This window comes from Vigna angularis, chromosome 11 (assembly GCF_016808095.1).
Source record: "Vigna angularis cultivar LongXiaoDou No.4 chromosome 11, ASM1680809v1, whole genome shotgun sequence".
Taxonomy (NCBI): domain Eukaryota; kingdom Viridiplantae; phylum Streptophyta; class Magnoliopsida; order Fabales; family Fabaceae; genus Vigna; species Vigna angularis.
The window spans coordinates 26,198,283-26,213,032 of record NC_068980.1 but is presented as its reverse complement, the minus strand read 5'-3'; the positions used below and the strand labels follow the sequence as shown (position 1 = coordinate 26,213,032).

Genomic DNA, 14,750 nt, shown 5'->3' with positions numbered 1-14,750 from the left:
GGTTTTACTTTTGAAGCAACCTAAAGTTAACGACTTCAGAAAATTAATTAGAAAAGTTTAAAATCTGATTCCAACGAAATATAAAGTTATAATTTAATTTATTAAAATATCTTTTTTTATCACATAACACAAATTATTCATAAACTTTATTTTAAAATCTCTCCATTTACTCAAATATCTTAATAAATAATATAAATTTCACTTTTAAATTCTCTTTAATTCATTCCGCATCAGTCAAATCCATACTGAAAAGCGTTGGAGTAGCATGGAACATTATAAAAGTCAATGCTTCCTATTTTTTTATAATTATGTTTTAAGATCCTTTTAATAAATTGAAAAAAAAAATATTATACTTTTTTAAATTTTGACTATATAAAATTTTCTACTTTTGTCTTTTCAGTTTTACATATTGTATATCGGTTTTTTAAACTAAAATATATAATATTACTTTTCATTCTAACAAGTTATTTATAAAAATATTATTTTATCCTTTTCTTTCTACATAATACAACATATGGGTAGACCGGTCAAAATATTAGGTGAAAAGTAATAATACAAATGACAAAAATACGCTGACTTAGAAAATAATGTGATTTTATAATTACGTGACGACTTAACGTTCCGTTCTATAAAACGTTCAAGATTTATATATGGTATTAGTTATAAAGTTACGGTAAAACGTATTAAACTTTTTTTAATCTAAATAAAATATTTATAACGATTTTGTTTTAATCTTGAAAATAATGAAAAGATGAAATAAAATATTTTTAAAGAGTTGGAGAAAACTTTGACCATATAATGTTATAAATTTGAATATTAGTAGAAACTGAAACTGGTGGTGAGAAATAGAAGATTTTATTAAATATTGAATAGGTTTTGAGTTGGAGAGAGTATAAAATAAATAGGGTTGTTGGTATTGCATTGTGTCATACAGAATTAGAAAAGAAAAAGAAAAGAAAAGAAGATATTTGGAGAATGGAATCGAAGATGATGAAAGTGAAGATAGTGTTGGTGGGATTTATGATGATGGCTTTGGTTTTGTGTTCAGGAAATGAAATTCTGAAAAATGATGCGAAGCCGCCAAAGGGACCACTCATTTGCCCATTGGATCGGCTTTCCATTAAAATGTTTTGTGTAACTGAGGCATACTGTCTTAAACAACAACCTGCTGCTGTTTGTAAATGTATTCACCACCAATGTTGTTGTCAGAGATAGAACAACTCATTTCCTTCTTTTTACTTTTATTTTATTATTAATAATATAAGCTTTTGAGTAATAGATTTTTTCGAATAAGTCTATACAAATAGCACTGCATAAAAACAAGAAAATTTGCATTCTCTCACGCTGTTTTCTCTAGGCTTACATTGTCTAATGGTTATTCTTTGGAAAAAAAAAAGTTTCTTTACAAGTTTTCATTAGGAAATGTAAACAATTAATTCAACATTTTTTTTGGGTCGAATAACGTGTTTATTTAAATTTTACCCAACTCAATCCCCAAATACCTTTATATAAACTCATTTTTCGTAAAACTAAAATTAACATTGGATAGTTCTTTTTTTCAAGCATTAAAGTGTGAATGAAAAAGGAAAGAATAACATTAAAGTGATACAAAATATTATAATAGTTAATGTTTTCCTTTTAAAGTTTCAATTATGATTTAATTTTTTTTAAAGATGCAATAAACCTTTTTATATTATGCTAAAACTTTTATAGGATTTTCTGTTTTATTCTTTAAAATATACACATATGTAAACTAATCAAGATAAAGTGAAAAATAATGATATAAATGAAAAAAAAATATTATCTTGAATTTTGAAAAAAAATAATGTGTTTTAATGATTATGTAAATAATAGATTTATGTTATATAATGATATTAGAAAAACGATTTAAATATATTTTAAGTTTTTAAATTTTTATATAAAATTAGAAATCTTCTTACCACTTAAATACAATTCTTCAAACTTTGAAGTTAATATATATATATATATATATAAATTTAATTATATTAAGTTTTTTTATACATCAAATGATATTAGACTAACAATAAAATTATTTATACTATTTGATATATTTCAACTTAAATGATGAGTTAAAAATATTATTTAACATGCAAATAAAGATAAACATTATTGAGTTTAGATAATTATATCCTTTTATTTTTAAAGGTTGAAAACTAATATGTATTAAAGTTTTAAAAAATAATAAATTTTATTTTCTTAATAAGTTTAGGAATTATAAATATATTTAATCAATTAAAAACCGTATGAAAGATTGTGATTTTAAATTAAAAGTGGCATTGACTAGTTGTTCAGTTTCTCTAATTAGTAATTATTTTATTTCTATTTTATTCCTTAAATTGTCTTGAGATAGGATGGATGAGGTAAATCCATTAACTATTTGAGAGTTAGAAAAAATAGAAGAGAAAGGAAGACATTTGCATAATGACTTTGAAAATGATGAATGCAAATGTATTATTGTTGGAAATTTTATGCATGCATTACTTTTGTTTCTGAGTTCAAGAAGTGAAATTGGAAACTTAAATTTATTCATGAAAATTTTGATTTTATAACGTGTCTAAATTTTAATTGAATTTATATTTTATATACATTTTTTTTAATATATTACGATGCTGTTTTAAGAAACAAAATAGTAATAATGTTATTAAATTAAAGTTAATAATATATTAAAAGTTACGAAATAAATTCTTAAACAGAGGCCAGTATAAAACGTTCAATTAAAAATAAAATTTAACCATAACCTAATATATTTATATACATGTTGATTTGAAGATAACATAAATTAGTCGTTTAGTCTCTTCCATGTGATTCAAGAACTTGCATATCTAAATTTACTCATGTATATATTATGGCAATAAGTACAATAACAAATTATCTCAAAACAAATTTTCATAATATAACAACTTTATTTAAATTAATCTCAATAATAAAATTCATAATTAAACTCAATCCATCTTCATTTCCTCAAGCATATATGTATACAAACACTATGCACCCATATAACAAAACATATATATATATATATATATATATATATATATATATATATATATATATATATATATATATATATGGGGTTTGCTAACGCATTTTAGCAATGTGTACTGGATTTTAGTAGACAAAAATACATTTATATATCATGGATTGTAAGTTTTAAGGTTAAGGGTATTTTAATAATTTTTATTTTCAAAACTAAAAAAACCCAAACCCTTATTCACCTATCTCATTCCTCTTTCATCTCTCTCACTCGAACCTTTTATCTGTCATCCCTACTGTAACCCTAAAACTTAGAATCCATGATATATATAAGGATATTTTTGTCTAGACGTACGTGCATTAGCAAACTCCATATATATATATATATATATATATATATATATATATATATATATATATATATTGATTGGAATGTGTCCTTAATCATGTATCTATCACATATATAACAAATAAAAGAGTATAAAATTTTCACGGTATTAAATTTAAACATAAGGGTAAAATTAAAAAGTTATTATAATTTAATTTATTAAAATAATTTTTTTTACACATAACACAAATTATTCATAAATTTATTTCAAAATCTCTCCACTTTGATATTCAAATATCTTAATAAATTTTACTTTTAAATTCTCTTTAATTCATTCATTGGGCTTCAAAGCATTAGAGTAACATAAAGACATTATAAAAGTAAATGCTTCCTATTTTTTCATAATTATGTTTTAAGATCCTTTTAATAAATTGAAAAAAAAATATTATACTTTTTCAAGTTTTGACTATATATAAAATTTTCTACTTTTGTCTTTTCAGTTTTACATATTGTATATCGGTTTTTTAAACTAAAATATACAATATTAATTTTCATTCTAACAAGTTATTTATAAAAATATTATTTTATCCTTTTCTTTCTACATCATAATTAAACATATAGACTGGTCAAATATTAGGTGTAAAATAATAATACAAATGACAAAATATGCTGAACTTAGAAAATAATTAATGTGAAGACTTAACGTTCACGTTCTATACAACGTTCAAGATTTATATATGGTATTCGTTATAAAGTTACGGTAAAACGTATTAATATTTTACTCTAAATAAAATATCTATAACGATTTTGTTTTAATATTGAAAATAATGAAAAGATGAAATAAAATATTTTGAATGAGTTGGAGAAAACTTTGACCATATAACGGTATAAATTTGAATATTAGTATAAATCGGTAAAAAATAGAAGATTTTATTAAACATTGAATAGGTTTTGAGTTGGAGAGAGTATAAATAGGGTTGTTGGTATTGCATTATGTGATAGAGAATTAGAAAAGAAAAAGAAAAGAAAAGAAGATATTTGGAGAATGGAATCGAAGATGATGAAAGTGAAGATAGTGTTGGTGGGATTTATGATGATGGCTTTGGTTTTGTGTACTATAGGATACCTAATTCTCCAACTGTCGATCAATAACCCGACGACAATTAAACCACTGCAGGACATTCTCATAGCGTGGTCGACCATGTGGCATTGTCGACCAGTTGAGGCTCGACAACCGACATGAAGCATACGTGCGACACGTCGTCCACTCGGGTCGACACGAATGATGATCGACATACAGTATGCGACATCGTGATCTAACGACACGTCATTCACTCGGGTCGACACGAATGATGATCGACATACAGTATGCGACATCGTGATCTAACGGTTACAGATGAGCAGTTACACATCTTGGTTACACAGCGCCGTGAATCACGGCCATATATCATAGAAGTAGTTGACTCGATATCAGCACACGATATGACGGTTACAACTTCTAAACAGTCAGTTTCCGTAACCGACCGGATTTTCAGGTAAACGGTTTATTATGTTAATTTAAATATACAAAGCACAGGAGAAAAAATGTACGTTTTTCCCCTAAGAGAAAATTAAGAAAGATTTGGTTATTCTGACAACACCTCTTTCTACACCCCTATTGACTTGAGCGTCAGAGTGCCTTTGCAGGTACCCAGCCCACCTTACTCAGAGACTTGGAAAAGAGAGAAAGACAACATAGTGAAAGCAGTTCAGAGAAGGAGGAGAGAAGGTTGTTAGGTTCGTATCTTGGTCTCCACATTCCTACTGAAACATTTTGGCGCCCACCGTGGGGCCGAGATTACTATCCCAACAACGACCACTGGAGCGATGGAAAATTCCGATACGCACGATTTGATCAGGCAATTGCAGGCGCAAATTGAGGCACAGACACAAACCATGCAGGAGATTCAACGTAAACACGCGGAGGAGATAGCGGCGCTGCGAGCACAGATCCCACCACCAGAGTTATCCGCCTCCAACAGACAGGAGGATAACGATGCCAGCCATCATGGTGGAGGAAGGAGGGGGCCTACTCCTATGCGCCTCACTAACCTGCTTCCATTCACAGAAGCCATCATGCAAGCAAACATGCCGGACAAGCCTCCTCCAACCTTGGAACGCTACAATGGTTCTGAAGATCCTGACGACCATCTACGTAATTTTATAGATGCAATGGCATTCTATACCGATAGCGATCCGGTGATATGCAGAGCTTTCTCCTTATCCCTTAAAGGGGAAGCTCTGGAATGGTTCCATAAACTTCCCCGAAATTCCATAGATTGCTTTGCAACCGTCGAATCTTTATTCCGAAAACAGTACGCAGCCAACAAAAAACCAGCGATGACTGCTACTGAGCTTGTCCATACCAGGCAGGAGAAGGATGAGACCCTGAAAGCTTTCATGCAGCGGTACATCGAGACGGCCCGACGTGTGCCAGATATTACTCCCACCTTTATCATCAGCAACCTGTCGTCCTGCTTAACGCCGGGACAAGTCTCGGAACAATTATATGCTGACCCTCCAGCATCCCTGGAGGAACTCCAATCCACTATGGCGAAATTCATCTGCATCGAAGATCACCGTAACTCCAGGATGAAGCGCCAGCAGGATGTCCCTAACCAGGAGGCAACAAAACCAACGAAACGACCCCCCAACGACTACAGACCAAATCGACCACCTAGGAAGGAGTCGGGGTGGACGTCCAAATACGATCGCTACACGACTCTCAACGCACCAAGGGCGAGGGTGCTAGAAGAGGCCTTACACGCCGAACTTCTCACCGTGCGGCGAAGTGCCACTCCAAAGAACGCGAATAACAGCAAAACTTGCCGGTTCCATATGAATCATGGGCACGACACGGAAGAATGTAACGTAGTAAGAGACGAGTTAGAACGACTCATTCGTGCAGGTTATCTCCAGAACTACGTCAAGGAGAGAGTTTCCACTAGAGCAACAACTCCTCGTCGAAGAGATCCTCCTAGGCGAAGTCCCCAGCGATCTCCCCCTAAAGATGTTCGACACCGTAGGCGGTCGCGCAGTCCACCTCGGCGCATAGAGAGAGAACGCTCAGTCCGAGGCCGCATCGACACCATATCTGGTGGTTTCGCAGGGGGAGGCGTGTCGGCTTCGGCGAGGAAGCGACATTTGAGACAGTTGAAGTCTGTCCATATGGTCGAGCGTCAGGCTCGGTCAATCCCTGATATCACGTTCACGAACGCTGACTTCCATGCTCCCGACCCTGATCATGATGATCCTATGGTAATCACGGCTAATATAGCTCGGTATGATGTCGGAAAGGTCCTCGTCGACCAAGGAAGCTCGGTCAACATTTTGTATTGGTCCACCTTTCAGAAAATGGACCTATCTGAGGACCTCATCGCCCCATTTAATGAGCAGATTGTCGGATTCTCAGGAGAACGAGTAGACACCAGGGGATACCTTGACCTGCGAACTCGGCTCGGGACAAGTCGGGAGGCACCTGAACTTCGAGTTCGATTCCTGCTGGTCGAGGCAAATGCATCGTATAACGCCCTGCTAGGACGACCTTGTCTAAACGCGTTTGGAGTAATAGTGTCTACTCCCCACCTCGCCATGAAGTTCCCGACAGACCATGGAGGCATTTGTACCGTGAGGGCTGATCAGCGCACAGCTCGACAGTGCTATGTCGCCGGATTAAAAATCACCCCCTTCATCCCAACCAGAAGGACGACAGGACCCAAGGCAACGGCAGTCGACTTAGACCCCCGAACCAATGTAGACGAGCGTCTGCATCCGCAAGGCGAAGTCAAACTCCTGTCCTTAACGACAGACACATCCAAAACCACTAGCATTGGCGGAGACCTCACCTTCAGCGAAGAGCACGATTTGGGACGCATTCTACGGAACAACGCAAATTTATTCGCGTGGACAGCTGCTGATATGCCAGGCATCCATCCCGGGGTCATGGCCCACAAGTTATCCATCTTCCGGGAAGCACGACCTGTTGCCCAGAAGAAGCGACGAGTCGGGGAAGAGAAACGCCAGGCTATCCAAGCTGAGGTCGGGAAACTGCTGGATGCCCAGTTCATCAAAGAGTTGACGTACACTACGTGGCTGTCAAATGTAGTTATGGTTAAAAAGTCCAACGGCCAATGGAGAATGTGTGTCGATTTCACTGATCTTAATAAGGCATGTCCTAAAGACTCATACCCCTTACCCAGCATCGATCGTCTGGTAGATGGAGCTTCGGGTCATGTAATGCTAAGCTTCCTCGACGCCTACTCAGGCTATAACCAGATTCCAATGTACGAGCCCGATCAAAGCAAAACAGCCTTCATTACCGAACGCGCTAACTACTGTTATGAAGTAATGCCGTTTGGATTGAAGAATGCCGGGGCTACTTATCAACGCCTTATGGACAAGGTCTTCCATCACCAGATTGGACGATGCATGGATGTATATGTCGATGACATGGTAATACGCAGCAATTCTGTCGAACAACACCTCCAGGATTTGAAGGAAGTTTTTGCCCAGCTCCGACGGTACAACATGCGCCTCAATCCTGCCAAGTGTACCTTCGGTGTCCCCGCGGGAAAATTCTTAGGTTTCATGCTCACACGTCGAGGTATTGAAGCCAACCCCGACAAGTGCCAAGCCGTGCTCGACATGCCAGCACCAAAAACCCTACGAGAAGTACAACGTCTGGTGGGTCGCCTTACCGCCCTGTCCAGATTTATTCCAAGGCTGGCTGAACACATCAAACCCATCCTGAAGAATTTGAAAAAGGGCTCCACTCAGCACTGGGACAATGACTGCGAGACTGCATTCATCACTGTCAAACACATCTTAACCAGTCCTCCAATTATGGCTCGACCGGACGAGGGATCCGACTTACAGCTGTATCTCGCAGCCGCCCCGTATGCGGTTAGCGCCGCCCTGATACAGGAGGCGCCCTCCCTTAAGTTGATTTACTTTATCAGTCGCACTTTGCAAGGGGCTGAGGAACGATATTCCCGCGTTGAGAAGTTTGCCTTAGCGTTACTCACAGCCTCCCGCCGGCTTCGACCATACTTCCAGAGCCATCAAGTGATAGTCCGCACAGATCAACCCATCGCCAAGATCCTCCGTAAACCAGATTTAGCAGGACGAATGGTTGCTTGGTCAGTGGAACTGTCAGAATTCGGCCTCCGCTACGAGCCCCGTGGATCTGTCAAGGGTCAACATTTAGCAGATTTCGCAGCCGAGTTAACACCTGCCCCAGAAAATCCCACGACAAAATGGCTCCTCAGCGTGGATGGTTCCTCCGACAAAAGGGGGGGAGGAGCCGGTGTCGTATTGGAGGGGCCGGATGATGTGGTCCTAGAGCAAGCCATCATATTCAATTTTCCAGTTAGCAACAACCAAGCCGAGTACGAAGCCTTAATTGCTGGCTTATCCCTGGCTAGAGAGTTGTCGGTCGAGCGTTTAGAGTGTCGGATGGACTCGAAGCTGGTCGTCAGCCATGTGAATGGAATCTATCAAGTCAAGGATAATCAGCTGTTGCGTTACTTCCACAAGGTTCAAGCTTTACTCCGCAATTTCGTCGAGGTTAATGTCCTCCATGTACCCAGGGAGCAAAACGCAAGAGCGGACCTTTTGTCCAAATTAGCTCATTCTAAGGAGCGAGCGCAATTATCTTCAATCATTAGAATGACGCTCGACCGTCCTGTGGTGGAAGCTTTTGTTACTAATGTGTCGACACCTATAACAGACTGGCGGCAGAGAATCAAAGACCTCATGGAGCGGCAGGACAAAGGTGTTAGCATTACAGCGGCTGATTCCAAGCACATTGCGCGTTTTGTGTGTATAGGCGACGACCTATACCGTCGCGGCCATAGCACTCCGCTGCTAAAATGCATCTCGGAAGAAGAGGGCGACTATGTGCTCCGCGAACTGCACACAGGGATATGTGGATTTCACTCTGGCAAACGGACATTAAGAGGACGTGTTCTCCGCGCTGGATATTACTGGCCTACTCTCGACCGCGATTGCGAGATATTCGTCAAGAAATGCATTTCCTGTCAAGCACATGGTCACGACATCCGTGCACCTCCTGAAGACTTACACAATATTGTCTCTCCATGGCCGTTCGCCCAGTGGGGTCTCGACATTGTTGGACCGCTGCCGATCGCCAAAGCGCAAAACAAGTTCCTCCTCGTGGCGGTTGACTACTTCACCAAATGGATAGAAGCTGAGCCACTGTCCGTCATCAGCGCCCAACGAGTGCAGAAGTTCATTTGGCGTCTCATCTGTCGGTTCGGTCACCCTCAGAAGATCATCACCGACAACGGTCGCCAATTCATCGAACGCAAATTAGAAGATTACCTCAACAGTTTGGGCATTAAACATGTCACATCATCAGTCGAGCACCCTCAAACCAACGGCCAAGCCGAGGCCGCTAACAAAGCCATTTTGACAGAGTTAAAAAAGCGACTCGGTGAAGCCAAGAGTTTATGGGTGGAGGAGCTACCCGAGGTCCTGTGGGCATACAGATGCACTCCCCATGGATCTACAGGGGACGCGCCATTCAACTTAACTTACGGCACTGATGCCATGCTCCCAGTCGAGGTGGGCGAGCCCTCATTGAGGCGACAAATCACTGATATGTCCCTTAATGAAGAGCAGTTACGGACAAATCTCGACGTCCTTCCTGAGCGTCGTGAGGTTGCCACCATCCGCGCAGAGGCCCAACGGCGCATGCTATCTCGACGGTACAATACCAAGGTCAAGCCCATAACCTTCAAAAGCGGCGATTTGGTGTGGCGAAAGCGGGGAGAAGCTCGGAAGAATCGAGCCCATGGCAAACTCGCAGCTAACTAGGAAGGACCCTTTCGGGTTGCTGAGGACATGTCGAACGGCGCATATCGTCTCCAGCTTCTTGACGGACAGCCAGTTCCCAACACTTGGAACGCCACTCACCTTAAATATTACTTTAGTTAACATCCACTTCTTATTCATTCTTCTTACAACGCTATCAAGTTTAATTATCAAATAAAGATTGTCTTTCATCATGATTATTGTTTAGATTCATTTATCACTGCTGTGAGGTCAAGTCCCAGGGTTATCGTACCAGACACTTCCATACACGAAGAGGATGAAAGCAATCCCACTGGCCGATGTTCACCCTTGAACACCCAGTCTGATCGCCACTGGCCGATGTTCACCCTTGAACACTCAGTCCGATCGGGATACACTCCCACTGGCCGATGTTCACCCTTGAACACCCAGTCTGATCGCCACTGGCCGATGTTCACCCTTGAACACCCAGTCCGATCGGGATACACTCCCACTGGCCGATGTTCACCCTTGAACACCCAGTCTGATCGGGATACACTCCCACTGGCCGATGTTCACCCTTGAACACCCAGTCTGATCAGGATACACTCCCACTAGCCGATGTTCACCCTTGAACACCCAGTCTGATCGGGATACACTCCCACTGGCCGATGTTCACCCTTGAACACCCAGTCTGATCAAGATACACTCCCACTGTCGCACAAAGCATTATCAATACACTCGACATTCACACTTAGTGATCACCACAGCAAATCATCAATAGCAGAATCAGCTAAGTTAAACGAACAGCGCAATCAATTTCAACGTCAAGTATTCGTGAATAATCAAAGATTAACATTTATAGTCGTCAACCAAATACTCAAGTATGTATGTACAGATCCTTACTACATCTTAATCTATTACAATTTGGGATGTGTCGCCTTCAACAGCTTCAGCAGTCTCCTTGGCGAGCTCGTCCACTTCCGTTGCTCCCTCGGGCTCATTATTGGCGACCCCCTCTTCATCCTCTTCCCCCTCCAGGACAGCGTCATCCGGAATTTCCTTCAAGGGCTTCAGATGACCTTCTTGCACATCCTTCCGGACGTCAAATTCAGCTCCCTTTGTTGATACCTGAAGCAAGTGCCCGACTTGCCTCAAGGCCTTCCTGAAACCCTTCTTATGTTCGTCCATGATCGCATCCTTCAGCTCCTCGATCAACTCATTTTTTTCAAAGACCTCTACCTTCAGCGCGTTCCTCTCTCGGGCCACTATCAGCATTGAGTTCTTCGCTTGATCCAGATCCCTGGCAATCTGATCGCGTTCTTGTTGGAGGGCCACACCAGCTTCCCGAGTCTTATTCCACAGTGTCTCGCCCTCCTTCAGAAGTTGTTCAGTACGCTTCTGCCTGACCTCACAGCCCGCATGGATCTCGGCGAGCTCTTTCAGCTGGGCGCGCACCTTCTCTAACTCAGACCGCATCTGACCCCTATCCGAAGCATACGCTAGATGCCAAGACAACGCTTGTGCCCGTGTGTTCATCTCCAGCAAGCTGTCAGCAATCTGTTGCTCGCTCATGTTTTCGATCACCTTCTTCTCTGAAGCATCCAGGTTGAGGTCCACCCTATGACCCGGCATGAAGGCACAATCCCATATGCCCAGCGGAAGGGGGCGTTCATTTTCTTCAACCACCTCCTTACTTTTCTTTGATGCCTCGCGGCTGGTGTCAATTGTCTTGGCTTTCCTTTTGCGCATGAGGGGCACCTCAACTAATGTTGTCTCCTCAGCCGACGCCACTACGACGGGAGGTGGACCAGCTGGTGGCGCCAGGGGGCGTTGTTGCCCAACGGAAGAACCCGGACAATTACCTTCATCCCTCTCGTCGTCGATGGTCTGAAACCAGCTACGACCACTTCCTTTCCTCCCCATTATCTCTGCAAAACACCAAAACCCATCCAGAATGGTCAGCAACAACATAACAAGTTACAAAAATGATAAGCAAAGGCACATACCAAAAACCCTCGCCCCTGCGTCATCGAACTCGAGGCAATCTATAATCTGACGAGAAGAGAAGGGGCGTGGCAACGAGGTCAACATACTTAAAGCCTCCAACTCTTCGATCGTCATATTATCTTCCGACCATGAGGTAAATCTCAGAGGATCCTGCGTCCAGTATAAGGGAAATCTGGGATTCCCCTCACCATCGAAAAAGAACCGTCGACCAGCATCGGTGATCGACACTTTAAAAAACTTCTCCTTAAACCCTCTATACGATTGCAAGTAAAGCTCTAGAAGCGCGTTACCTGGTTCTGAAATCAATGATACCCACCCCTTCGTCGCAAGCGGACGACATCTGAAGAAATACAAAAACAAACCTACAGTAGGCCTAATTCCTAGCGCCCCACACAACACCCCGAACGCCTGTACATACCCCCAACTATTGGGATGCAGTTGGCTCGGTGCAACGTTCAAGGTGCGCAAAACATCCATTTGGAATGTGGTGAACGACAATCTCACATACAGATCATAGAATAGCGTAGCATAACAGTAAAAGAATTCATCAGAGGCATTCTCCCTCCCATAACAGATCCTCTCATCCTCTCGGCAAGCTATCAGCTTCACACAGGTGTGATACCCTAGGGTCCTCAACACACAACTATTCTCAATCCAATCCGTAATTACAGCCCTACTCCTAAATTGACTCCTAAGTTCTTTTACCTCACGCGCCGCCCAGGCGTATTCATCTCCGCTAATCGGAGACACTATGCGTCCCCTTGGATCCTCGCCGCACACATTTCCATACACAAATGCCATTTCCCCATAGGGTATCGTGGTAACTTCGGAACATTCCGCCGTAGATGACGGCCCAGGCATATCGCCCCCGATATCCTGCCCCCTTCCTTCCATGATCAAAAAACACACTAAGATGAAAGAAATTTTAGGGTTACCTGGTTGATTCTCGTAGCAACGAGGGCAATGAGACTGAAGAAGAGACAATCTCGCTAACAGTGCACACTCTCAATGTCTGCTCTCCTGCAAAAGTGACTAACCCCCTTCTGAAATCGTGCTGAAGAAGCCAAACCGTCTCATCGTCAGGCGCCGTAGGATCCTTTGTCATCTAACGGCTATTAATTCGCGTCCCCTCACTTCCCTACAGGAGCGGGAGAACCCAAATTCGTAACGCCACGCACAGCTGTTGTACACGTCTCCTCGATTCTTCAAACAATACTCAAAAGTCCTTCGTAACTTTGTCATCATCCATTTACTCGGACTTGGGGGGCATGTACTATAGGATACCTAATTCTCCAACTGTCGACCAATAACCCGACGACAATTAAACCACTGCAGGACATTCTCATAGCGTGGTCGACCATGTGGCATTGTCGACCAGTTGAGGCTCGACAACCGACATGAAGCATACGTGTGACACGTCGTCCACTCGGGTCGACACGAATGATGATCGACATACAGTATGCGACATCGTGATCTAACGACACGTCATTCACTCGGGTCGACACGAATGATGATCGACATACAGTATGCGACATCGTGATCTAACGGTTACAGATGAGCAGTTACACATCTTGGTTACACAGCGCCGTGAATCACGGCCATATATCATAGAAGTAGTTGACTCGATATCAGCACACGATATGACGGTTACAACTTCTAAACAGTCAGTTTCCGTAACCGACCGGATTTTCAGGTAAACGGTTTATTATGTTAATTTAAATATACAAAGCACAGGAGAAAAAAGGTACGTTTTTCCCCTAAGAGAAAATTAAGAAAGATTTGGTTATTCTGACAACACCTCTTTCTACACCCCTATTGACTTGAGCGTCGGAGTGCCTTTGCAGGTACCCAGCCCACCTTACTCAGAGACTTGGAAAAGAGAGAAAGACAACATAGTGAAAGCAGTTCAGAGAAGGAGGAGAGAAGGTTGTTAGGTTCGTATCTTGGTCTCCACATTCCTACTGAAACAGGTTTTGAGTTGGAGAGAGTATAAATAGGGTTGTTTGTATTGCATTATGTGATAGAGAATTAGAAAAGAAAAAGAAAAGAAAAGAAGATATTTGGAGAATGGAATCGAAGATGATGAAAGTGAAGATAGTGTTGGTGGGATTTATGATGATGGCTTTGGTTTTGTGTTCAGGAAATGAAAGTCTGAAAACTGATGTGAGGTCGCCAAAGGGACCATTCATTTGCCCATCGGATTTTGTTTCCATTAGAGCAGCTTGTGCAAATAAGTTAGACTGTATTAGACAACTACCTGCTGCTACTTGTAAATGTATTCACCACCTATGTTGTTGTGAGAGATAAAACTTTCTACTTTTCTCTTATAATATCAACTTTTATCTATCAATAATAACTTTATAATCCTTTTCATATCATCTTCTCTCTCTCTTCATGTATCCAATATATTCATACCAACATTTCTAAGAAATCAATCACAAAACCATCAATTTATGATAATTCATTTAAATGTGGACAATTTATAAAACTTCCACCAATTTTGTTAACACATTGCTTGAGTTTCATGGGTTTAATTAATATAAAGATCATCAAGAGAGTTTAGTAGTGTTAAGTTTCATTAGACCAC

General features: G+C 40.8%; 1 protein-coding gene across 1 annotated transcript; it reads left to right on the top strand.

Annotated features, from left to right (window-relative positions):
• Positions 1-5,188: 5,188 nt before the first annotated feature.
• Positions 5,189-10,198, top strand: LOC108323671 (uncharacterized). The gene has a single exon (XM_017556163.2). The coding sequence runs from the start codon at positions 5,189-5,191 to the stop codon at positions 10,196-10,198; it is 5,010 nt and encodes a 1,669-aa protein (XP_017411652.2).
• The last annotated feature ends 4,552 nt before the right edge of the window (positions 10,199-14,750 follow it).

What these genes read in the sequence shown, in the direction of transcription:
- LOC108323671 (XM_017556163.2), top strand. Translation starts at nt 5,189, where the DNA reads ATGGAAAATTCCGATACGCACGATTTGATCAGGCAATTGCAGGCGCAA.